We start from the raw sequence: 25551 nt of genomic DNA, 5'->3' as shown, positions 1-25551 counted from the left end.
TCGTACGCTACGTTTGTAATATTGTCGGTGCTAATGTTATTTTGTGTTCAATTACGCTTTTTTATGTAGTGAACCAGCGCACCCGTGAGGCAGATGTAGTATAAATGTATTTTGATATTATTTATGTTCATATTTTGTAAATATATTATGTATACAGAAATCGCATATCTCATTGTTCTGTAGTTAAGTAACAATAAACATATTGATGGAGAATTTTTGATTTTCATTTTCAATTTTTTCAAAGAGAAACACCTTTTTAATAAATATTTTATTTTATTTAAATTAACAAATAACAATACACATGTATACATGTAGATTATAAATAAATACCATGTCTAAAAAAATCGCAATAAATTATGAAACAACAAAAAATTAACACTAAAAAACTTAATTTTAATTTGGTATTATGGAATGCCAACCATTTTAAAGTCTGTGTTTACATGATTTGAATTAGAGTAAAATCTAGGTGTTAATATTTTTACAACGAACTTGACGAAGGTCACTTTAGATCCGGCGTGCTGCTACCCAAATATGATCGTAAATCTGTCACAGTCGACTTGACAAGCTTGGCAGGTATGGTGTCTCGGTTCAGTCTCTTGTATGCGGCGAAACGGTGGCATCCTCCGAAGCTGTAGTAGTAATTACCCCCTTCCCTTCCTCTAATCCAGAGTACGTCTATTGGGGGAACAGTACCTTGCGCTTCTTCTTTCTAAAATATATATATATTTTTGTTTTAAGGAATTGAATGTCATCTTATATTATCTATTATAAAATTTAAAACACAAAAATAGTTAGGCAACCATTTTATTTTAAAGTTGATTGTAAATTTGTTTTTTTTTTCTAAAAAAACAAGTTTCAATGACGCATAGTCATTACTTTGCACGAATGGTCGCGGCCTTACTACCGGTCGGGCAATCATTAAATATGTATAAATGGCAATATTTATTTTGTTAGTTAATAACAAAGAGAATAGGTATTCAACGATTACGTAGTATTTGTTTACGAATAACCCCAACGATGAAGATATAGTTTTTTATCTTAGCGATTATGAAATAATTACATCGATATCTAATTTACAATAATAATGGCTTTTAAAACCTTTGTGACATGAAATACTTAGGTTACCTCAATAGTCTCCATGAGGGATTGAACCTTCTTCTCGTCTAATTCAGGAATGAACGGTCTTATAATGACAGACATTGGAACATCGTGGATATCCTCTATATATGCACTGTGAACACTGGTCATCCTTACAACTGCAAATAAAAAAATATGTATTCAATAACTACTTCTTCAAATTAATTTAATTTTCAAATACTAATCACCACCTAGGTACTAACCAGACTTAGATGAAGTGGACTTCTCAGCAAATATATGATTGAAATACACAAATATATGCAATATGAATAATTTATTTATCATAACAAACATTAATTTGTTCAAATATTTTGTCTTATCAAAGAATTCGTCAAGTATAAGACTATTTGTTTACACCCAGACAAAAACGAAGTTTACTTGTGACAAATTTATAATTTCATAGTAATATTTGGAGATGCTAAAACATAATGTAAATATTATGCAATTTGATTAGGGCTGTTTATCGTAAAAACAACCTTATTAATAAATAAACTTGATATGAAAATGAATATAGGTAGTAGGACTAGGACATAAATACATACGATTATTGTTGACGGCTACTGACTTTGTTAGTGTAGGTAAAAACCTTAACATACTTTATATTATAGACTACACACAAACGTCTCACTCGCCTTCTGTGGCGAAACTGGTAAATAGTAGGAATATTGAATGTTGACCATTCAACTGATAATGACTAATGCAATACAACTTTTCGCGGCAAATTTAATATACTTACCAACAACTACTTAATAATATGTTTCATTGATAATGGAATTAGTTGTAAGTCAAATTAACAAATTAGTAGTCATTCGATTTCATTTGCATTAACACAATAGATTACTTTAGCTTATTAAATAAATATCCCAGTGTCTGGATTTTTAAGTCTAGTATAGATGCTGCTTAACCCCATACTACAGAACAGAAAAGCAAAAACTTGATATCATTAATTCAATACTTGTATCGCTCCTCGATCTGCTTAATTAAATTTGAAACGAATCTTACTATATATTTAAAAGCTAATGCAAAACGCGTATATATAAAACATGTTTTTAAATACATTTATCTTCATTTTACAACTACTGGCAACTGGGTATCATGCCCCGCATGGGCGCTACTCACGAAGGGGCGCCAAACGGTCCCCAAAACAAAAATTCTTGGATATATTATTTGGTTTTCGAATGCGGGTGGGGCGCTAAAAAATATTGTACTCCGGGCAAGAGTTCAGCTCGCTACGCCACTGGTGCACAACAAACATTTATAAAGACATTTAAAAATTAATCATGAGTTGTGATGTCACCACTGCATGAACTCGTCTCTCAATGATTAACAAGAAGTAGGTATACATACGTAAAACAAAAAGTGTATATTATGTGCAATTCAAATCACACACATACTTACACTACACCTTCACAGAGAATATAAAATACTGTGTAATGTATTCTTGTTTTTTTATTTGTTTATTACCGAGACAAATTTTCGTTTCATCGAATTTCAAGTCACGATTCTAAAGAAGTTTCACTTCAAAAATGTTTCAATTTATACAGAAGCTTCACACTGACAGAATGTTTGTTTGCATTGACCCACTACATTGATAAGAAATAAATTATTTCAAGGTGGATTACTTAAGTTCATAGAAACGGTAATCTTGTGGTGTCTTTTTAGGTCACAGGTAAAGAATGATCTTGAGGAAAGAGGTGAAAATAAATAAAAGTCACACATTAACTACACAAAAATGTAATTTAATCAATCTGATGGTCGCAATAACATTGAACTCGTCGTATACATGTGTCACGCCGCTGACTATATAGACATATTATATCGTATATCTCCTAAGTCGATTGAATCTCATAAAAACTATCACTAAAATTGTATAAATAGTCTGCGTTATTACATCGAGGAACTGAGTAGCGGCGTGCTCCAGTTAGTGTTCCACTGTAATTTTTTAACTCCAATTAAATTTCTCTTTTTCGTATACTGTTTCAGATATTACGATTTAGAACACGTCGACTTAAGCCTAAAAAGTTTTATAACCAAACTATCTCTAAGTGGAACAATCGATTTAATTCCAGTCGTATAATTGATTATCTGCACGGTTCATTTATAAAAAAAAAAAAAAATAATAATTAAATAATAATAAAATCACTAACATTAACTTATACACTAAATGAAAAAATAAAACTTTGTGCTGGCAACATCGTTAGCACCGCGTAAAAAATATAATTATATTGTTCTGATATTCACAACACCCGAAGAGCAATGAGAAAATACACGATTTTGTAAAAGGACAAGTCTCTATTCACGAGAGGAGTCGCGCGAGTGTGCGCGGATCAAAACTCTATAAAATATTGAAATTGCACAGTTTCGGCGAAGCCGGGCGATCGTCCCAATATCACTATTGACAGACTGCAGACGCTATAAAGAAGGTCCATTCTTATTTTGCTCCAGTTATGTAACTGCAAAGACTAATCCATAAATCAACTTTTTTCCATTGAGTATTTACGAGTATAAAATACAGTATATCATAAACATGTACAAAAAATTAATATTAATCTAATTTCATATAATAATTCGATGCTCACGACATCAAGCTCGAAAATAAAAATATAGTTTTTTCTATTTTCACATCAACATATTTATTTTCTCCCACGGCGATCGCCTCAGCCGCCTACGTCGAACACTACTAGTCAGCGAGAACGCTTACAGATAAACATTACACTACAGTCTCTTAAAACTATCGTATATTTATATTCACCGCAGTGAGGATTATTTAGTGAACTTATAGACGAGATCCCGCCATTCGCTGTCGTGGTTAATACTGCCAAATAATTACTTTCGAAACAAATCACTGGGCCGAACGTAAATAATACTTTTTGAGCTGCCTTTACCGAATTACATTTATATAAAAAAAATATATATATTTAAATAAATACTGGACAGTAGAAATAGTTAAAATGTAAATAATACGAGAAATATAAAATTTCAGTAAAAGATCATAGAGATGCTAAGAACGGTGTGGGATTAGTATACAACGTCCTACGAGCTAGGGGCGACGACGCCGCTCGTTATAGCTTTTTTTTAATGGCAATTTTGAGGAAGCTGCGCGATTATTGATGGCTTCTGGAACAAATTATACATATTATGATATTAATATTTCATTTATCGTGGCCTTATTATTATTAGTAACCTACTTGATATATGAAGTAGGAAAACTTCAGTTGTTATAAGAAACAGTTTTATTACACATCTTAAAACAATTTTTAATATTATATCAAATATCGACTGTTCCAGCGGGGATCGAACCTGCATCTCCGACTGACCGTGTCGGTGCTCTAGCCAATTAAACTATGGAACGATGTACCCATTAGATCGAAATTTTTCATATTATGATTTTTATATTCGGTTTTAAGCGACCGCGCCGCTTGAACGGTCGATATTTGACGATATTAAAATTTTTTTAGAATTCCCTAATGTGTAGGTAACACAAAAATAAATCGTACGAATCTTAAAACAAAGTTTCTATCTTTACATTAATATATTTAAGAAGGTTCAAACAATTGTTTGCACGAGCACAAACACCCAAACCACGACAAACATAAAAAATGTCAAGTATACAAAGACAATTGAACAGTGAAAGCTACATTACCTACGGTGGCCTAGGGTGGCCTAGGGTGACAGGTCCTGGTGCATGGGGTCGTAGGCCATACCCGCGTCGTAGGGCGGCTGCGGTTGGTCGTAAGGCGGCGCCGGTAGCGAGTAGCCCATGGAGTCCTGCGTGGGCGCCGGCGACATCATGGGCGTGGCCGTGCCCGATGCCGCGCCCATCGAGTACGGGGACGCGCCCGCCGCTGCGGACACACACACACTCACTCGCGGCCTCGTGCTCATAGACTAGTCTACATTTACTTTTAACTTCGATATCGATTTTCACGACTTAATCGTGATACGTAGACAAGAAGAAGGTACAATTATTATTATTATTATTTTTTAATAATTTAAAGCAAATAAATCTCAACCGAGAATCGATTGGAGCTAAGGGCTTAGCTTGGTCGTCTAGTCTCTAGAGCCTAGTGTAGAGGGCAATGTGTGTTTACTGTTGTATGCGGCGAGGCCGGCCGGAGAGCGCGCATCGCGTCTGCCCGCGCCCGCCCAAGACAGGTCTGTGTGCGGAAACACGCGTACAGGGGAGCTATTCTGCTATCGCAATTGTGTCTCAGTGGCCGACGTTGACATCGTAACAGATTATGTTCTGACGGCTCTGGTAATGTACTAATTAAATGGTAACGTTTATCAACAGGACACCGCTCAATTAGTAGACTAGAAAGTCTGTCAATAATCGATATTATGATATCAAGTTGTCCACTGATCTACGATGACACAACTACTCTAGCAGACTTAGGGCCCAGGAACACGTTTTACTGCTCCACTACGAGTCCCAGACAGTTTATAGGGACTTGTGTGGACATTGTCAATGATGGAACAGTTAACTATTTTATAAAACTTCTGTCAGCACTGCTACGACAGAAACACAAGTTTCAACAAATTGATTTTAATTTCAAACGCAATTTTTGACAATATAAGTGACTAATGACAAATAGTTTGCTGATTTAAACTTAAAATATTTTCCATCAACAGAACATAAAACCAAACTATTAATTAAATTTGGACAATTGGATTTTTATATAACTTTTATTTAATATTAAATTAAGCTCATAAAATATCAAGCTACATTGTATTTTTTCACGTACCAGCAGCTTTCTTGGCGGCGTAGAGGTTCGCCTCCTCTTGCGCCTTCCCGATGTTCTTCTTGTAACGAATGCGTTTGTTTCCAAACCAGTTAGATACCTGGAAAATAAAAAATATATAATTTTTTCACGACTTTGACTTTCATGTTACTCTTTTTTCCAGTATTAAGATTAACTTGATTACTATATATTCATTTAATATTATTTTTATCATGTGTAGAGAAAGATAGCAAGCAAGTGGGTCTCAATGGTCGCATCCGTGCGGCGGGCGCGCCGGCCGCCGGTACCTGCGCCACGGAGAGGCCGCAGCGCCGCGCCAGCTCGGCCTTCACGCCCTCGCTCGGGTAGGGGTTGGCGAGGTGCGTGTAGAAGTAGTCGTTGAGCAGATCGAGCGCTCGCTTGCTGAAGTTGCGGCGCTTGCGGCGCGCGTCCAGGAAGCTGCGGGCAGAGGGTCCGTCACGGCGGTACCTGGGACACGGTGATGCCGCACTTGCGCGCCAGCTCCTCCTTGGCCTCTTCGCTCGGGTACGGGTTGGACAGGTGCGAGTAGAAGTACTCGTTCAGGATCTCTGACGCCTGCTTGCTGAAGTTGCGCCGTTTCCGGCGAGCGTCCAAGAAGCTGCAAGCGTTCATTTTGGTTTCATTCTCTCGTTTCGAGGCCGAGGTTGAGCTGGTAACTTGACATTTCTAATTTTGTATGCGGCACTTTTTAGCCAATCGATCTAGCAAAGGTCAAATTTGTATTTAATATATTATAAAATTATTTCAAGTAGGAATAAATATAATATATGTAAATAGTACACTAACCGGGAACGTAAGATCATGACCGCTTCACATGTGGACTGTTTCAGTTGCATCTGGATGGAGCTGAATTTCTTGTGAATGATCTGAACCATACGTTCAATCTCCTGTTATAAAAAGAAATATAAAACAATATAGCACACCTTTTTCTTTAATCAAATTATTATCCAGTAATTATTTACTAGAAAATTATGTAGTATTTATAACTGTATTACCCTAGAAGAACCACTAAGATACAGTAATAATTAATTTATTTATTCAAGTCTTATCGCTACTATCCTACTTAATTACTATTTTCATCTATCAACGGTAAGACTCACTTTTGGGGTGATGGGACGGGTGCGGCTCTGCTCTCTGAGAAGGTTCATGACGTGAGTGGTGAATTCATTGCAAGCGTTCTCATATTTGTCGAGTTCTTGGTGGTAGATTTGTCGGATCTGCGCCAACTTCGCACGGTAGTCGGAATGCTCGATCGCGTTATCTGCTTGGGCCACAGTGCCTTAAGTTGCAGCAAAAGGGACAGAAAAAGAACATGCAAATCTGACCCATTGCCTTGTTAGTCATTGCTTGTAGTACACAGAAATATGCACACTTTCATATACCTAATTTTAAATTATTAGAATCTAATATTATTAGATCTTGCACTTGAGTGTGTACTACAAAAAAATTTTATACATAAACATTATTTAACAAATTTGAATATAAAGCTAAATAAATATTATATTATTCAAATACACTGTATTTACGTCTACTCTAAAAATCTAATACATACTACATTTCTAAATGGCATACAAGAGATATATTCAAAGTAAGGTATACTTTTCCAACTTATTTATAAACACATCAGAACAGGATTCAAATAAACTAAAACCATCAAGACTATTATGAAATATAACTTAAGTCATGTAAATATGAATACTTTTTTTACATCTACACTAATATCATAGAGGAAAGAGTTTTTTTTTAGTAGAATACTATGTTATCACTAGGTGGCTAATTGTACTTCACACGTGCGAAGCCCCGACGAAAAGCTAGTTGCATATAAAACAATAACAAACTTTTGTGTATAGTCAAATAAAATACTGCATATTTTAGTAGAATAACTTAATAGAGTAGTATAACTTTTATATCACATACTTGGCATAAATTAATTTTATGACACACATCTTCAGTATTTAATAAACTATAAGTGATGTTTCATGTATGCAAATTAATTTAACATAATTTGTACTTCTTAAAGATCACCAGACTTTAAGTGTGAATGATAAGTATTAATTAGTGTATGTACATACAGTTTGTTTTTTTTTTTGTACATGTCAATTAAATTCAAAACAATTTAATTACAAATATGGTTTTACTAGTGTTACATCAAACATACATTATGTACACCTTTCTTAGCATTTAAATTTGTAATTCTAACATCTATTAAAATATTGGATTTTGTATCGAATTACTCTTTTTATTTATTTGTTTAATACTTGAACAGTACAAAGATGGTGACACCTTCTTCCGAATGGTTAATACTAATTTTATGATTGATCAGTTGCCATCTTTGTCATGTATTGGCAAGATTGATATCCTATAAATATAATATATAAGGAAAAGAATATAAGGGAAAAAGCAGTTATTATTTAATTATAACGTTGCTACTCAATAAGTGGCATTAAGTGATTAGTGTGATAACATATTCAATGTCGTTAAAAGTATGTATTGTGTATGAATAACTATAGATTTGAAGTGAGAAATAAATGTTGCATTGAGTGTTTTCAGTTGTTGTTCTATACTTTTTATATCGGAATTGAGCATTCTTATTAGAAGGTTTTCTAATATTCACCCCACTCTCCAGCAGCAGCCGAAGCTGATGCTGCTGCACCAGCACCACCGCCCTTCTCCGGCCCGGCAACACCTTCAGCTATCAGCATGTTATCAAGACGCATCAGCTGGGGATCTGGGGGCTCTTCTTCTTGAGTATTCCGAAGGGACAAAACTAGATCGCAAATAATGATTTCCTTTTACATTTCGCACTATTTATATACATTTAATACTACGTTTTTAATTCATATACCGCAAAATACGTATAAAATGCTATATGAAAAGGGCGTAAATGAAATATTTACCTGTTTTCTCTTTAATTTCGCATAAAACAGAAAACAAGGCCGGTTTCATTCTGTGACAATTAAGAGTGTGTTTCCTCGCTTGCGCCTCATCTAAACTCTGGTCGGTAATATTCATTATTTGCTGCAAGATTTCGCCAATATCCTGTTTACGCGCTTCCCCATCGCCCGTGGCCGGAGCGCCTTCGCCTCCGGGAAGACCATATCCTTGAGGTCCCATGAGACCACCGCTATGCGCCATCATTCTGTTCGGATCGTCCATTTTCTATCACTCAATCCATAAATTCACCTAAAACTTACACTAAATACGTATACTTGTTTGTACGTAGGTATAACGTGTATTTCACAAAATAAAAACAATTCAAAAACTACTAAAATAGGCTCGCTTGGGAAGCCTTCGTTTCTCCCTCCGTTCTTCAAGCTGTAATAAAATGGCCGACTTCTTTGTGCTGTCAAGACTAAAATATTTGCAAAAGAAAACAAATAATTAAACTATTTCCTTCACGCTTCATCTCGTAATCATTTAGGCTGTGATTTAAAGAGTGAAAGAGATGGGTAAATCAAGTGTTGCCATTTATATGGAATTTTATATTATGGTTAATGGTTATTTATTTACCTAGGTAGGTAGCCTAGGTCTTTAAAAATATGCATTGAAAATAATATATCAAATAAATTAAAGCAAGTAAGTTGTTTCAAAGTAATTGGTATGATTACAATCGCTTAACATCTTTAAGATTTTAACATCGCTAAAAAGTTCTAAAATAGCGTACTTTGTTTCTAGTTTCTACCTGATTTTCGTCATCACTTTTGTATCGTTGTCAGATTAATTGTCAATGTTATTTGTCATTGTCAAAGTCATTGTGCAATTCGTTTTCGTGGTGTTCGTATTTCGTCAGCTTTTACCACGCGTCCATATAATATTTCACCGGGTTACAGATGGTTTTTAACTAAAGATATTTTTCTTCGCATTTAAATGAGACACATTTTACATTTAGTTGCTAATTGTAGTTACATTAGTAAACATCTTCCTGTGATTTTTAAACGACTTAAACTTTCTCATAATCTTTCGTATTGGGGGAGCAATAAGGCTCATCGGAAGATTAAAATACCAAATCCGTACAAAGATATAATCATGGCAGATCCCAAAATCGAAGAAATTCTCGCTCCTTTACGCGCTAGCGTAAAAGAACAAGGTGATATAGTAAGAAAGCTGAAAGAAGAGAAAGCTCCGGAGATCGATATTAAAAAAGCTGTTGCAGAGTTAAAAGCTAGAAAGAAAGTTCTAGAAGACAAAGAATTAAGTTTAGCCCCAGCTGAAGAATTATTTGACAGAGCTAAAATGGAAGACTTGATTAAAAGAAGATTTTTCTATGATCAATCTTTTGCTATCTACGGCGGTATTACTGGACAGTATGACTTCGGCCCAATGGGGTGTGCGCTTAAGAGTAATATGATTCAACTTTGGAGAAAGTACTTCATTCTCCAAGAGCAGATGTTAGAAGTAGACTGCTCAATATTAACACCAGAACCTGTGCTTAAAGCCTCTGGACATGTCGAGAGATTTGCGGATCTGATGACGAAAGATGTTATAAGTGGTGAGTGTTTTAGATTAGATCATCTTATTAAGGCTCACTTAGAGAAAATAAAAAGTGAAAAAAATACAAAACCTGATTTGAAAGCTGAGATAGAAGACATTCTGGTAAAACTAGATGGTATGAATGCTGATGAGATGTCAGCCTTGATGAAAAGGTTTGACATGAAATCTCCTGTTAGTGGTAATGAGTTGACTCCTCCCATTGAGTTCAATCTTATGTTCAATACTCAAATTGGACCCTCTGGCTTAGTGAAAGGTTTTCTTAGACCAGAAACAGCACAGGGTATTTTTGTCAACTTCAAACGTCTTTTAGAGTTTAATCAAGGCCGCCTACCATTTGCTGCAGCGCAGATTGGTAATTCTTTCAGAAATGAAATTTCACCACGTTCTGGTCTTTTGAGAGTGAGAGAATTCACCATGTGTGAGATAGAACACTTCTGTGACACTAAAGACCACCCTAAATTTGAATCAGTTAAGGACACGAAAATGTTAATGTACTCTGCTAATAATCAGGAGCAGGGCAAGCCTGCTGAAATTTTAACTATTGGTGAAGCTGTATCCAAGGGCATTGTCAATAATGAAACACTTGGATATTTCATGGCAAGAATTCATTTGTATATGTTAGCAATTGGCATTGACCCTAAGAAGCTGAGATTTAGACAGCACATGGGAAATGAAATGGCTCATTATGCCTGTGATTGTTGGGATGCTGAATGCTTATCAAGTTACGGGTGGATTGAATGTGTTGGCTGTGCAGACAGATCAGCCTATGATCTCACCCAGCACACTAAAGCAACTGGTATCAGGTTAGCTGCCGAGAAGAAACTTCCTGCACCAAAGCAAGTTGAAATTGTGGAAGCAGTTCCCAATAAAGCTACCATCGGTAAAGAATTTAAAAAAGATGCTAAGCTAATAAATGACGCTCTAGCTGCAATGAACACTGCTGCATTGGAAAAACTACAATTTGAATTGGAAAGTAATGGAGAATATATATTGACTACTTCTAATGGTGATTTCAAGTTAACACCAAACCTTGTTTCTGTTAAAAAGAGTCAAAAAACTGTCCATGTAGAGGAGATCATTCCAAGTGTGATTGAGCCATCTTTCGGTATTGGAAGAATTCTTTATTGTCTTCTAGAACAAAACTTTAGGATGAGAGAGGGAGATGAGCAGAGAACCTACTTTTCCTTGCCTCCAACTGTAGCACCTATGAAGTGTGCTGTTTTACCATTAAGTGGTAATGTGGAATTCCAACCATTTGTCAAAAAGTTATCCCAGGAACTTACTTATGTAGATGTTTCTCATAAAGTTGATGACTCCTCTGGCTCAATCGGCAGGAGATATGCTAGAACAGATGAACTCGGAGTCCCTTATGCTATCACTGTCGATTTTGATACCATGAAAGAACCCCATACAGTTACATTGAGAGAAAGGGACAGCATGGGTCAGGTTCGGCTACCTCTAGATGATGTGCCGGCTGTAGTAAGAGATCTGTCAAATAGTAAAGTATCATGGGCAGATGTTGAAACAAAATATCCTAAATTCGAACAACAAGAAAATGTGAAAGGTGCAGCTGCTTAACAAGTGACGCAATGCATTATTGATTCAGCTGCTCCTATTATAATGGAAATCAATTACTTGCTGAATAAAGTATTTATTATTGTTAGCACTAAGCTTGAATAGCAGAAATAAATAATTTGAAATTTTATATTTTGTTATAATTTTAATATATATTTGTTATTTGGCCAGTCTATTATATCTCAATGTAGAAAACTCATACAATAAAAAACTTAATTCTCTTACTATTATGTCATTTTGTTTGTCATATATTATTTTGTAAGATTTTTTTAAAGTTTAATAAATTAAGAGTGCTTTTCTATATGTTTATGTAATATAATATGGAACAGTTCCACCATTATAATGAGCTGTTGTAATATTTTGTTTAACAATAATTCAATAAAACCATAGTTAACATTATTACTAAATTTAATTAATTGTCAAATACACTTTGTAAACAATTTAATGGATGTTTTAAATTCTCATGGTATTATCTATAGCGTCGGTCTCTTGAGCGTGATCTCTGACGATGTCTGTCACGGGCTTTGTCTTGGTGGCGGTCTCTCGAACGTGATCGCTCTCGATGGCGATCACGGTTGAGATCGCGATCACGATCGCGCCTGTCTCGGTCCCGTTCACGGTCACGCTCGCGCTCGCGGTCCCTTTCCCTTTCTCTATCTCTGTCATCGCGTCTGGGAGGCCTATCTCTGCCATGTCTGTGAAAGTAATAAAAAATTGGTATGACAAAAGCTAAAATACTTTAAAAAAAAAAATGAAAAGTTAAGGTATGCTACTTTGAAAAATATATATATTTAATTATGTTTAGTTAAATGATATTTCTTAAAAAGAAAAAGCAACTTTGTGTTACATTATTCATTTTTGCCCTCTAATGCATTCCTACGTGTATTTTACCTCATCAAAAATACTTTCCCATGGTTAATTAATAACTTGGAAATGTCTCACCTGTCTCCATCCCCATAATCACGTCTATCCCTATCGTCGTGTTCGCGTCGGTCCGAGTCCATTCGCCCCGTGTTGTAATTGCTGTTAGCGTTGCTATTACCACTGCGATAGTTAGCAGCGGGTTTTGCTGCGTTGCTTTGTCTGTTGTGCTCTGCTAGTCTATATTAAATATTAATTTACTTAGATCACTGTAGTACTGTACAAATTTATATCTGCTTTTTATCTAAATATATATATATATAAATTACGCGTCACGTTGTTTGTCCGTGATGGACTCCTAAACTACTTAACCGATTTTAATCAAATTTGCACACCGTGTACAGTGTGATCCAACTTGAGAGATAGGCGATATTTTATTTTGAGGTATGTAATTATTGTTTCCACCATACCATCTGCAAAACCGCAGAGGAGCAGCGTGGTGGATTAAGCTCCAATCCTTCTCCTACACGGAGAATGAGGCCTTTGCCCAGCAGTGGGATCTTACAGGCTGAATGCAATTATTATATTTAAGAAAAAAAAAAAAAAATAAGGCGATACGAAGTTGCCAGGTCACACACAATTAAGGTAAATAATTTAATTAAGTAGAAAAACAATAAAATGAATGCTAAAATTTTAGTAGAACACAAACAGCTTTGTACATTTAACATTGATTGATTGATTGGTTTAATGGCTTTCAGTTGTGCCAGAGAAGCACGGTTGAACACACAAGTGTATAATATAAGTGCATAATAAATATTTTAGAACATTTTAGACACAACAATTATTATATATTCAAATGCTATTTAAAGTATTATATGGTGTTTTGCAAATACATGATTGCATTGAAGGTAAAACATACTTAAAAACTGATAAAGACGACACTTGATTTTTGGTTGTTTTGTTAGAAATGTATAAATAGGTTAGGTTCATTAACATACTAATAAAAAAAATGAATTTAATTTTCATTCAAATACCTACTTCTGCTCAATCTGCTTCTGTATAGGAACTGGTATTCTCGGAAACAGTGTGCTGAACCAGTCTAATTTGATAAGCATCTGTCGGACAAGGGCTCCCATGGTCGTGGAGCCTCCACCACCGGCACGTGGGTCCACCTCTTCTTCATCATCTAAGTAGTCTGCGTACCAATCAAAGAGATCTGCTGGAGGCTGGGTGTACCGGATGTACATAAACCCTAAAATAAAAACAAAATAAATAGTTTTCATCTTGCATGTCAAAAAGTTACAATAATTACCTTTAAACTCTCTATTATTAAATACTTGATGTAACAAGTAGTTTTGCTTATTGCTATAAGCAAAACTAGTTCATTATTGATTACAGCTCAGCTCTTTCTAATATTACCAATTTTAGATTAGTTACGTCAAGATCTAGATACATTAGTTAAAAGTAGATTTTAGTAGTTTTTATAGTTTAAGTACAAAAAATGTAATATGAAACTTTTTTTCTACTAGGACCACTGTGACACTTCTGCTACCATGGCACCTGCATTGACACCGAAATTTCAGGAGTTTCAAAATGAAAATCATAGTTAGTCCCGTACAATAAATAGTATTCATATCTATGCATATAACCATGTAATTTTCAAAACTTATAATGTAATGCCTTGATATATAAGATATTTATAGTATTTATAATCATACCTACCAAGTGCTCTGATGTATGGAGAATCAGTGTGTTGCAGTAAGCCATTTACTTGCTTCCTGGTCAGCCGTAGTGTGTACAGCTTGTAGAGGAGGCAAAATGCAGTAGACACAATACCTCCTGCACCTACACCTCTAACCTGGAAAATAATAACAAAACATCAATTACCTATTAATTTAAATAAAACTCATTAATTGGAGCAGCCGAACCGGGGAATTCTCAACCTTACAGTCGATATAATTACAATTCGACCGTGTAAATACACACACACATACACACATATATATATAATATATATATTTATTATGTATGTTCAAGGATAACTTCATCTTTTCTGAACCGATTTTGATAATTCTTTTTTTTTGTTGGAAAGGAGATATCCTAAGTGTGGTACCGTGATAAGGAAACCAGGATCTGATGATGGGATTCCAGAGAAATCGAGGGAAACCCTCTAAAATCCACATAACTTTTTACTGGGTGTACTGATTTTAATGATTTTTAATTTAATTGAAAGTGGACATTTATCATGTTGTCACATTTAAATTTCATCGAGATCTATTTACAACTTTTGGAGTGATCTTTGATAATGCGTATTTACTTTACTATTTTTTTATCTACCTACATTGTATTACTTGTCAAAGTAATTGAAGTCGGTTTTTTTCGTTTGCTAGCAAATACATTTATTTATACTATATTAATTGAATTATGAGTTATAAGGGATAAAGTGAAATCAGTTGTTTAATAACATACTCACGCCGCCACACATGCCAGTCTGCCCCGCCGTCTTGCGACTCCCGCGCTCCCACGGCTCCAGGTGCTTCACCTGATAGTAGATCTCATCGACCACCTCATGGTATGTCTTCAACTTGAACAGATGCACTGGAGACAGAACTACATTTTAATATATGTTTCAAGTATCTACATTAACCGCAATGTCGTAGGAAATATTGAACGATATCAAATACGAAAACGACTGTGGTCCATACACCTCGGCATTGTTTTGTTTGCTTACCTACCTTTGAAGTAGCTAGAACCTTGAATATTGGCTAATATTAAAGGGTTCAAATTCATAGTCTGTTCATTACCCCATATTGGTAATATATTATGCTGCTTGCTTGTTTTAACAGGCTTCTGTGTGTTGTAATCTGAAAATATAAACCGTTAATAAAAATTGGTCGCCTAGCATCATTGAAAGCTTGAAACAAAACATACCTTCAACTTCTGACATTTTACTACTAAATCACTAATACTTATCGTATGAGTAGAAAATTATGTCAAGGCATAAAACACTTTTGTAAACTTTATAGCTTTTTGCCTCCAAAATATACCTACTCAATGAGTAGCGTGCAACAAATAGGTACTATAAAATGACGTCCATTGCCAGTGACGAGTTTGTAATTAGTATTGCCAACTTAAATATCGCACAGAGTATTTATGACGGTACGCTCAACGTCCACGTTGTGAAAACATAAACTTTATATAATTATCTGCCAAATAACGCATACAATAACAAACACCGCAACGCGCAATAAAACATATTTTAGGCAAAGTTACAAAAGAAACAAAATAAATAGTATATAATGTGTTGTAATATGTTTTATTAAAAAAAACAAACTGACGCAAAAAATATATTTAGGAAATGTTTTCTATATAGCACGTAATTAATGCAGTGTAGATTCTCAACACATAGAAACTTGAGATTTAAAATGTTAGTATACATGAACAATTAGTTTTTTTAACATAATTATTTCTGATTTTATTACACACTCGTACCGCCAATAAAATTATAATAAGAAAACTGAGTTTGAGTTATGATTAATACTTTTTACATAGCAATTTACCTAGGCCATATTATCCAACTAGGCCGCATATTGTTATAAAAAAAAAAAAAAAAACGCAGCACGCAGCCGAGACGTGGACACTGACGAAGGGTCTGGTCCACAAGTTTAGGGTCGCTCAACGTGCAATGGAACGGGCTATGCTTGGGGTTTCTCTCAAAGATAGGATTAAAAATGAGACTATCCGCGAGAGAACGAAAGTAACCGACATAGCCCACAGAATTAGCAAGTTGAAGTGGCAGTGGGCTGGTCATCTGTGTCGCAGGACCGATGGCCGTTGGAGTAGACGGGTCCTAGAGTGGAGACCGCGTCTTGGCAAACGCAGTGTGGGACGTCCTCCGGCTCGTTGGACCGACGATCTACGTAAGGTTGTTGGCTGGATGAGGATTGCGGAAGACTGGGATGTCTGGCGCGAACTTGGGGAGGCCTATGTCCAGCAGTGGACTGCGATAGGCTGAAGTGATAGTGATAGACATAGCAATTTTATAAGTTTAAGTTCAAAGAGTATTTAAATGTTTAATTTTAAAAACTCAACCTAATCACATAGCAAGTTCATTGATGATATAGAATATTCTTTGGATACAAGGTATAACTAGCTGCCCGGGCATAGTTCAGTTAATGTAACGTTGTCCAAGTGATCGCAATTTTTGTTTTTTTTTAGTGTTTTATTTTTTACCGGTTTATTCTTCGCGAGGCGAAAGAGTTCGGTGGCGCTCGCGATGCCTGTCCACTCTTGGATGTTGCATACCCAGGACTTTTTTCTGCGACCTACGCCTCGTTTTTCAGCAACTTTTCCCATCATAATGAGTTGAAACAGTTCGTATATATTGTGCTTAAGCACGTGTCACAGATATGCGACTTTTCTCATCTTGACGGTCTGCAAAAGTTCGCGTTTCTGATTGACGCGTCGCAGAACTTCCACGTTCGTGATCTTCTGAGTCCAGCTAATGGCTAGCATACGCCTATATGCTCACATCTCAAAAAGCTTCTATTCATTTCCTGAGGTCTTCTTTTATAGTCCATGCCTCATATCCGTATAGAAGTATGGGCCAGATGTAACAACGTAGAAGTCGATTAAGCAAAAGGATCTTAAGTCTGCGATTGCAGAGTACTTTCTGCATTTTATTAAAGTTGCTTCGAGCCGTTTCAATGCGAGCCTTAATTCCCTGATCGCTGTTCCAGTTTTCATTAAGCCACGTACCCAAGTATTTATATCTGCGCACTCTTTCTAGTTTTTGGCCACATATTGTTACGTCAAAGTCGATATTATTGTTCTTCGATATGACCATGATTTTGTCTTTGAGATGTTCATCTTAAGGCCGGCTTTTTCACTACACTCATTCACTCTGGCGACTAGTCTTTGAATGTCTACAGGAGATGACGCGATGAGGACTGTATCGTTGGCATATCTAATGTTGTTAGTGATCTGGCCATTTACTTTAACTCCGCAGTGCAGGTCCTCAACTGCTTCCGCTATTATTGTTTCAGAGTACAAGTTAAATAGCGTAGGTGATAATATACAGCCCTGTCGAACTCCCCTCTTAATTTCGACAGATTTTGTTTCTTGTTTATCAACTCGAACGGTGGTGTGGACACGTGTCGCGTATGGCGGAGCAAAGAGTCGCTAAGCGCATCTTCTACTCGGAACTTGAGGAAGGCAAGCGTAAGCATGGCGGTCAACTCCTCAGGTACAAAGATGTGCTCAAGCGACACATGAAGAGGTGTAGCATCGACCCGCTGCAATGGGATCAGCAGGCAGCCGGACGGCCAGAGTGGAGGGCGCTAGTTAAAATTAGCGTCCAGAACTTTGAGGATAGGCGGCTCTATGAGCTGGACGCCAAGCGAGATGAACTAAAGGTTCGACCACCAGCGACGTTTAGCTATAATTATATTAACGATGTGCTAGCGTGCGCGCAGTGTGCGAGGACTTTTACACAAAAAATTGGTTACATAAGCCACGCGCGAGCACACCAAAGACAAAAACGGAGTTGAATGCAGTCGCCGTGACCGCAATCGGCCGGAAGGAGTATATATATCAACTCGAACAGAAGCTCATTAATTCCAATACAAATTCTGGATGATTCGTAAATCCTTGCCATCCAAGCCGAAATTATGTAGTATTGCATTTAAGCGATTGTGTAACACTATCGAAAGCTTTTTCGTAGTCGACAAAACAAAGGAAAACATCCTGCTGCATATCTTTACATTTTTGTACCAGAACCTGCACCGCAAAAAGTGCCTCTCTTGTGCCGCCAACTCCTGATCTAAAACCGAATTGGCTATCTGTGAGTTGTTCGGTAAACTTAGCTCTTATACGTTCGTGAATGATGTTTAAAAATAGTTTCAGTACTTGACTCATAAGGCTAATTGTTCGGAACTCTTCGCACTTTTTCGCATTGGCTTCCTTAGGCAGTGTAACGAAAATAGACACCAACCAGTCCTTGGGCAAGTAACCAGAATTATATACGGATTTCATAAAATTTACGAGGACATCAATGTTTTCTTCTTCTATAAGTTTAAGTACCTCTATGTGAAGATCACCTGGACCCCCTGCTTTCCCCGTTTATGCTTTTCTTAGAGCCTTTGTGACTTCATCTTTTAGGATAGAATACCATCATTTAGATCACAAGGTACAGCTAAACTTCGTGAGTCATCAGCGAATATTGAAGAAATGTACTGTTCCCATAGGTGTTTTTTCTCTGTTATATCTAATATTGGGACATTATGTTCGTTTATGAGTTGGTGTGTGGTCTTTCTATATCCAATAAAGGATTTTATTTCTTTATGGAGGTTAAATGCATCATGTTTGGCATATAGGTCTTCCACAAAATCACACTTGCGTTCATACCATGTATCGCGGGCAAACCGGATTTCACGACGAATTTTTCTGTGTAACTCTTTATACTTACTTAGTATGATTAGAATTTTTGTAGTCTTCTTTCTTCCATAAGATTATAAATTTTTTCTGTCATCCAACTCTGTTTAGGAACCCAATCTCTTTTCAAAAACTTCGTGCCGATATCCAGAACTTAGTTCTTGAGCAGACTCCATGACTCCTCTACCAAACACGCAGTTTCATTTTCCACACCAACTGCCCATTCAGTCATATCATTCACCACACTCGCTTTGATATTTGCGTTCATGAGTTTCCTGACATCTATTTTAGGTTTTTGTGTCGACTTCTTAATTTTCTTAAGCTTGCGTGTTATTGTGGCGATAACTGGATTATAGTCAGACCTAAACTTACAAAAAATAAATTTGCTGAATTGGTCGAGCCTTTCTCGAGTTATACGCCTAGCAACATTCATTTTTATTTATAAGTTATAAGATTATCTCTATCTATACAAATAAATAAAATTGGAGTGTCTGTTTGTAATATTAAAATAAACGCTTTTTAATAATTGCATATGGTATACACAGTATATAATATACCAAAATAACATTTTTTACAATTTTTGTCCGTCTGTCTGTCTGTTTGTCTCGGCTAATCTCTGAAACGACTGGACCTATTACGATATAGTAAAGAGTAACTTAGCCCACTTTTATTTTAGAAATTTAATTACTTTATAACGCTACGAAATGAACAATAACTTTTTTGTTAAATTCCACGCTGATGAAGACGCGGGCACAGCTAGTTGTATATATATATATTCTAGTATATAAAATTCTCTTGTCGCGTCGTTTGTAGTTAAACTCCTCCGAAACGGCTTGACCGATTCTCATGAAATATTGTGTGCATATTGGGTAGGTCTGAGAATTGAACAACATCTATTTTTCATACCCCTAAGTTATGGGGGGAGGAGAAGGGGAATTAAGGGAGTTAATAACATATACGACAAAACAACGTTTAAGGGGCCAGCTAGTATATATATATAACCCACTACTCCATTCTTAATATTGAAAGCCATGAAACATACACAAAAAAAATCTTATAGATAAAATTCTCATGTCACAATGTTAGTTAACATACTCCTCCGAAACAGCTAGACTGAGTTTTATGAAGTTTTGTGTGCATATCAGGTCTGAGAATCAGCCAACATCTATTTTTAATACCCGTTAGTTATAGGGGGGGGGGGGGATTAAGGGGATTTATAACATATATGGCAAAAAAACATTTGTGGGGTCAAGCAGTACATTAAAAAATTCGTACAATCACATAAAATAAATTTTTACAAATTCAAAATAATTATAGTGAATTTCAAGTTAATATAAGACTATAGGACTGCAAAAAAAAGTATAAACATTTTTTTAAAAATCATATTGCCCTGTTTAAAATAAAATACATATTAAATCAGTAACACAGTAGTCTGCTAATGGCCTTCAAAACTTTACATCTTGAACATGGTAAAGGTATTTAAATAAGGATTTCAATTGAAACAGCGTGTTTGAACTTATTTTTATTTACACATTAGTAGTTACTTATAAATAGAAGATTTAATAATAAACACTGTTACTGATAGTATAATTCCAAGTTCATGCCATCGTGTATTTCATCTGTATGTTATGATAAGGAAATTATTTTTTTTACATACATGTTACAAATTTTGTATTCTTTACAGACTACATAATTATTAAATCTAAAAATCTGTAATTTTATACTTTTCTAATTACATGATCTACGCACAAGATTGTTGGTTCAAGAAATACAAATAACTATCTCAAAACAAGAGTAGAGACAACAACAGTCGTCTTTAAAGGTTACTACTTGGCCATAAGAGAGACAGTGAATATGTTACCAATTATAAAAGAATTAAAACTAGTGGTCGCCTTGTGGTCGATATTGGACATAATTAATTTAAATTAAAGTTTGAATATTATTAAGGTTCTCAAAGACTACACCTAAGCGTATATATGTGTGTGTGTGTGTGTTTCAAATACATAATAATGTGTAATGTTTTTTTTTATTGAGTCAATGTATTTTTTATGCATAATTAAAAAAAATGTTAGCATTCTGCTCTCCTTTAAATAAACTATACGTGTGCAAAATTTCATACACCTCAGTCCACACATATTTCTTAAAAAGGGGTACAACATTTTTCCTTCACATGCTAATATATAGATATCTAGTATTTTACATGTGGATGCAAGTAACTATACAATTTTTAAGTTGATATATTAGTCATATCAGTATTGAAGATTACGAACAGATTATAAAAGAGCAACATAAAGAAAGTGCTGCACAATTTATTTTACGATTTGTGTAATTAATATTAATACATCTATTAAGTCACCGATTGGTAAACTGTGCTATAGTAAAATCTGTTACATGGATAAGACTAAGGGCCTGTTTCACCAGTTGTGCATAAAGTTTATCCAGCAAAAGAGTAAAGATTAGACTTTCGCAGCGGGAGATAGAAGAGGTCATTGGGACCTGTTTCACCTCAATCAATAAACTACAAGTTTTAAGTTCATATTTGCGATATAGATATATCTCATAAATACAGTGAAATTCGATTGTGAAAAAGTATAATACATCAAAGACTTTTATCTAGTAGAAATGATCATCTGTCAAAAAGGATTATCCAGAACTGGTGAAACAGGCCCTAAAAGTCCAGCAGTATTATTTTGCCATAACTCATGTGTTTATTGATGCTATCTTTTGTTAGTTTATGAAGTCACTCAAATAAATAGCACAAATAAATGTTAAAGAAACTGTCTTACTTAAGTAAAGCTTAATTCTGCAATATATAAGACATGATGAAAAAATATAAAAAGGATACAATCCGATAGTTTGATGTGGTCCTTAAAAACTGTGTACCATTTCTTTAGAACAATCTTATCGTACCTAGTACCAGTTTGTGCCGCTATAAGTTTCTTCAAATCTCCTACAGTGTCATCGGGGTTACATTTTACTCTCACTTTTTTACCCAAACGATCGTTGCATGTTACTTCGAGCATTTTCTGAAAAAATTGAGGTTACTAATTTTTTTTACAATAGAAGTGATAAGCTAAGGTTTGTTATTCGTTAATTAAGGAGATATAGGGTTTTTCTCTTCATTTCAAAATTCAGTACATATTAAGAGTAAATGCTCACTTATGTATTTTAGGCGTTTTTGTTAACTATTGCAAAGACTATTGTGTTTTTCGTTTATTATCTCAAATAAACTAAATAATGTGTCACTTTCACTTGACATTAAAACTAGTGTTGCCAGCACGGTCTTATTACACAGGTACAAGTGGTAAGTTATTACCACTTGTACCTGTGTAAGTACAGTAATAGTGGCTAACTTTTCGTTCGCTTCAACGCCGCTGTAGTCGCTGTACGTTGCTGTACGTCACTACCTCTTTGGTCACTACTGCTTCCGCGCGGCCTCCACGTGAACGCGACCCTGGCGGCGTTGTCCTCTGGTCTTCGGAGGGTGTGCCCTATCCACTTCCACTTCCGCTGAGAAATTTCTTGCTTGATCAGGATTTGGTGGCATCGATTCCATAGATCCTCATTGCTGATAGTGTTCGGCCAGAATCTGCGCAGGATGAATCTTAGGCATTTGTTGACGAACACTTGTAGCTTGCACGTCAGACCCTTTGTCTCTTTCCATGTCTCGCAGTCGAAGAGCAAGACAGATTTCACTAAGGAATCGAAAAGGGACATCTTGATCCTCCGGGTGAGCACATTAGAATCCCAGACCGGTTTTAATTGGGCAAAGGCGCCTTTCGCTTTTTTGATTCGCGCATCGACGTCGTCGTCAAAGCCTATTGTCAGAGCCTCCGCTGTTGGTCACGGTGCTGCCGAGATATACGAATTTCGCGATGGTGACCTTCATTGTAATTGGTTTTAGTGAGTGACGTTCTTCATTGTAATTGGTTATATTGAGTGACGTTTCATTGTATTGGTTATATTGACTGACTTTTCATTGTAATTGGTTTTATTTTAAGCCAAAAATAATAAATTAATAAAAAAATAAATACAACAACAATATGATAATAGTTTGATAAACTATTGTTATTCTATTAAACCTGGTAAATGTGTGCCGTGACGCTAAACGATCGTCACGTCACTTAAAAAATTCGACCACAATGCCCGCGGCGTTTTTTGCGTTAGTGGAATGGAAATTTCAGCGGTCGTGGGCGTTGGCATTGTGAGCCTTAGGTGGAACGCAACCACGGTCTTATTATAATGTAGTTATTGCCAATGTCAAGTAGACATTAAGTTATGGATCGTTTTCTTGAATAAAAACATCCGTTTGCAAGTTCTTTTAAAACCCCAACTTGTTGCATAGACAGAAATATATATGTAAAGCATATCAAGTATGTTTATTTTTAATAATTATTGCGTAAAACTTATATGATGACGTAAGAATTTCAAGTTATAACTATAATTACACATGATGTATCTCGCATGAACAGGAAGTATATCCAACTGTCCACACGTCATTCGAAGATCGACGAGACGACGAGTACAACGGCAGTAAAAAAAATTATTAGGTGGTAGTGTAGTGATTTTGTGGTGAAAATGCAAATTCCAAATGAATATGTTTCAACTGCGGAAGATGTGGCAGACCAGGTACAATAAGATTTTAAAAATGTTTTTCTTTCATCTATTTAATTAATACACAAAATTTCACGTATAACATGTACTTTGGATAGGTTTTGTCACGTCACCGGAATTATATTCTTGTTGGCATTCCTAAAAGTAATTATGATTGTGTGTTTTAAAAATATGAATTATTAGTGTAATTAACAGCCACATAATATACTCGTGTTAGGCTTTATTTCGAGACTAAAAATGTATTAAAAACATACTAAATCACAATTCCATTCACAATAGTTTAAAAAATGAATTAGTACTTAACGTAATTAAATTTCCATTATATTGATCTTATTAAATAAGTCTTAAAATAACATCCCTACGTTTTAAACATGTACAAATTTATTCAAATGAAAATTAATCTCATATTTTTTTCCTCTGGAATTTAATAATAAATATTAATATATGTAGAACAGTAAGTCAGTAGTAATAACCCTCATAATAAAAAAGTAATAATTATTCAACGTATGTAAATATTGTATGAAATAGTTCTGAATGATATAAGATAACAGAGACTTCAAGTTATTATACATTAATTTACAATCTAAATATATGTATGTGAAGCATAAAATATAAGTACATTACTTATATTTTAATATACTTAGTGTAGAAATGATAACTTTTTTACAAGATAAGAAGTTGTGATGTTCTAAACCCTAATATTATTAGTTGTGACTATTATTGACAGTAAATATTTGTATTCAGGTGATAAGAAAAGGTAAAAATGTGCTGCCAACTGTTGCAAGACTGTGCCTCATATCCACATTTCTCGAGGATGGTCTCAGAATGTGGTTCCAATGGTCGGAGCAGAGAGATTACATGGACATGTCCTGGGGCTGCGGAAAGTTCCTTGCCACTATATTTGTGGTAAGTTGTAATATTACATGTAATTTATGTTCATTTATCATTAGTAAACTAAAATCATAATTTGTGATTAATTGCTATAGAATAAACAAAGTAGAATTAAAAGTTTAACATTTAATAAAGTATAATGATAACACAAGTTCTTAAATGTATTTTGAGATACTCTTAAGATTTTGTTTATGAAATGTATATCCTAAAATATTTACAAACTGATTTAATTATTCATCTGTAAGAATAATTAGTGCTATATATAATTTGCACGATTTTATTTTTGTGTTACCCACACATTAGGAAATCGTTCGATCGTTTCGATCTAGCGGGTACATCGTTCCATAGCTTAATTGGCAGGTTCGATCCCCGCTGGAACGGTCAATTTTTGATATGATATTAAAAAAATGTTTAGTAATATATTTTTTAATTATAAAAACTTTAAATTAACTAACGACCATGTCTATACTATTAGCTGATCCCGCAAATGTGTTATAAACCCCCTTAATCTCCCCCCTATAACTTAGGGGTATGAAAAATAGATATTGGCTGATTCTTAGACCTACCCGATATGCACACAAAATTTCATAAAAATCGGTCCAGCTGTTTCAGAGGAGTGTTTTAACTAACAATGTGACATGAGAATTTTATATATTAGATTATTATTATCTTTCTATCTTGCCTAAGAGCAATAGATTTTCCACACAATGTCTATCTTACATCAAAATTATATCCCTAGTAAGTAATTTCAAAGATCGATAGAGTATTGAAATCATACTGAAAAGAA

At 35.2% G+C, this 25551-nt stretch overlaps 6 protein-coding genes across 7 annotated transcripts in view; 2 read left to right on the top strand and 4 right to left on the bottom strand.

Annotated features, from left to right (window-relative positions):
* Positions 1-372: 372 nt before the first annotated feature.
* On the bottom strand, positions 373-1782 carry LOC123661198 (putative sulfiredoxin). Of its 2 annotated transcripts, none has more exons than XM_045596184.1 (3): positions 1680-1782; positions 1126-1256; positions 373-709 (listed from the first exon to the last, which is right to left on the bottom strand). In XM_045596184.1, the coding sequence occupies exons 1-3, from the start codon at positions 1729-1731 to the stop codon at positions 500-502; spliced, it is 393 nt and encodes a 130-aa protein (XP_045452140.1). In that variant the 5' UTR covers positions 1732-1782; the 3' UTR covers positions 373-499. The 2 variants fall into 2 exon arrangements, with proteins under 2 accessions (XP_045452140.1, XP_045452146.1); XM_045596190.1 differs by lacking the exon at positions 1680-1782 and adding an exon at positions 1341-1396.
* Positions 1783-2855: 1073 nt separating this feature from the next.
* On the bottom strand, positions 2856-9248 carry LOC123666400 (homeobox protein extradenticle). Its single transcript, XM_045600497.1, has 8 exons — positions 8798-9248; positions 8515-8667; positions 7001-7161; positions 6687-6787; positions 6348-6498; positions 5883-5979; positions 4781-4982; positions 2856-4254 (listed from the first exon to the last, which is right to left on the bottom strand). Exons 1-7 carry the CDS (start codon positions 9054-9056, stop codon positions 4801-4803), a joined length of 1104 nt encoding a protein of 367 aa, XP_045456453.1. The 5' UTR covers positions 9057-9248; the 3' UTR covers positions 2856-4254; positions 4781-4800.
* Positions 9249-9648: 400 nt separating this feature from the next.
* Positions 9649-12096, top strand: LOC123666392 (glycine--tRNA ligase). Its single transcript, XM_045600487.1, has one exon. The coding sequence runs from the start codon at positions 9768-9770 to the stop codon at positions 11967-11969; it is 2202 nt and encodes a 733-aa protein (XP_045456443.1). The 5' UTR covers positions 9649-9767; the 3' UTR covers positions 11970-12096.
* Positions 12097-12356: 260 nt separating this feature from the next.
* LOC123662455 (pre-mRNA-splicing factor 38B-like) lies at positions 12357-15774 on the bottom strand. The gene is made up of 7 exons (XM_045597299.1): positions 15759-15774; positions 15563-15691; positions 15301-15425; positions 14550-14685; positions 13866-14079; positions 12909-13067; positions 12357-12661 (listed from the first exon to the last, which is right to left on the bottom strand). The coding sequence occupies exons 1-7, from the start codon at positions 15772-15774 to the stop codon at positions 12436-12438; spliced, it is 1005 nt and encodes a 334-aa protein (XP_045453255.1). The 3' UTR covers positions 12357-12435.
* A 4994-nt stretch (positions 15775-20768) lies between these two features.
* Positions 20769-22555, bottom strand: LOC123661192 (ubiquitin-like protein 5). Its single transcript, XM_045596179.1, has 3 exons — positions 22419-22555; positions 22105-22285; positions 20769-20878 (listed from the first exon to the last, which is right to left on the bottom strand). The coding sequence occupies exons 2-3, from the start codon at positions 22280-22282 to the stop codon at positions 20835-20837; spliced, it is 222 nt and encodes a 73-aa protein (XP_045452135.1). The 5' UTR covers positions 22283-22285; positions 22419-22555; the 3' UTR covers positions 20769-20834.
* A 925-nt stretch (positions 22556-23480) lies between these two features.
* The window catches only part of LOC123666383 (surfeit locus protein 4 homolog), a 16720-nt gene continuing 14649 nt past the window's right edge, over positions 23481-25551 (top strand). The window contains exons 1-3 of the mRNA XM_045600480.1: positions 23481-23632; positions 23732-23888; positions 24618-24779. Of these exons, the coding sequence (XP_045456436.1) occupies positions 23838-23888; positions 24618-24779 (213 nt within the window). The 5' untranslated portion in view covers positions 23481-23632; positions 23732-23837. The remainder of the gene's footprint in view (positions 23633-23731; positions 23889-24617; positions 24780-25551) is intronic.

Source organism: Melitaea cinxia, chromosome 2 (assembly GCF_905220565.1).
Source record: "Melitaea cinxia chromosome 2, ilMelCinx1.1, whole genome shotgun sequence".
Taxonomy (NCBI): domain Eukaryota; kingdom Metazoa; phylum Arthropoda; class Insecta; order Lepidoptera; family Nymphalidae; genus Melitaea; species Melitaea cinxia.
Note: the sequence above shows the minus strand (reverse complement) of the source record. Positions and strands in the feature narration are given on the sequence as shown.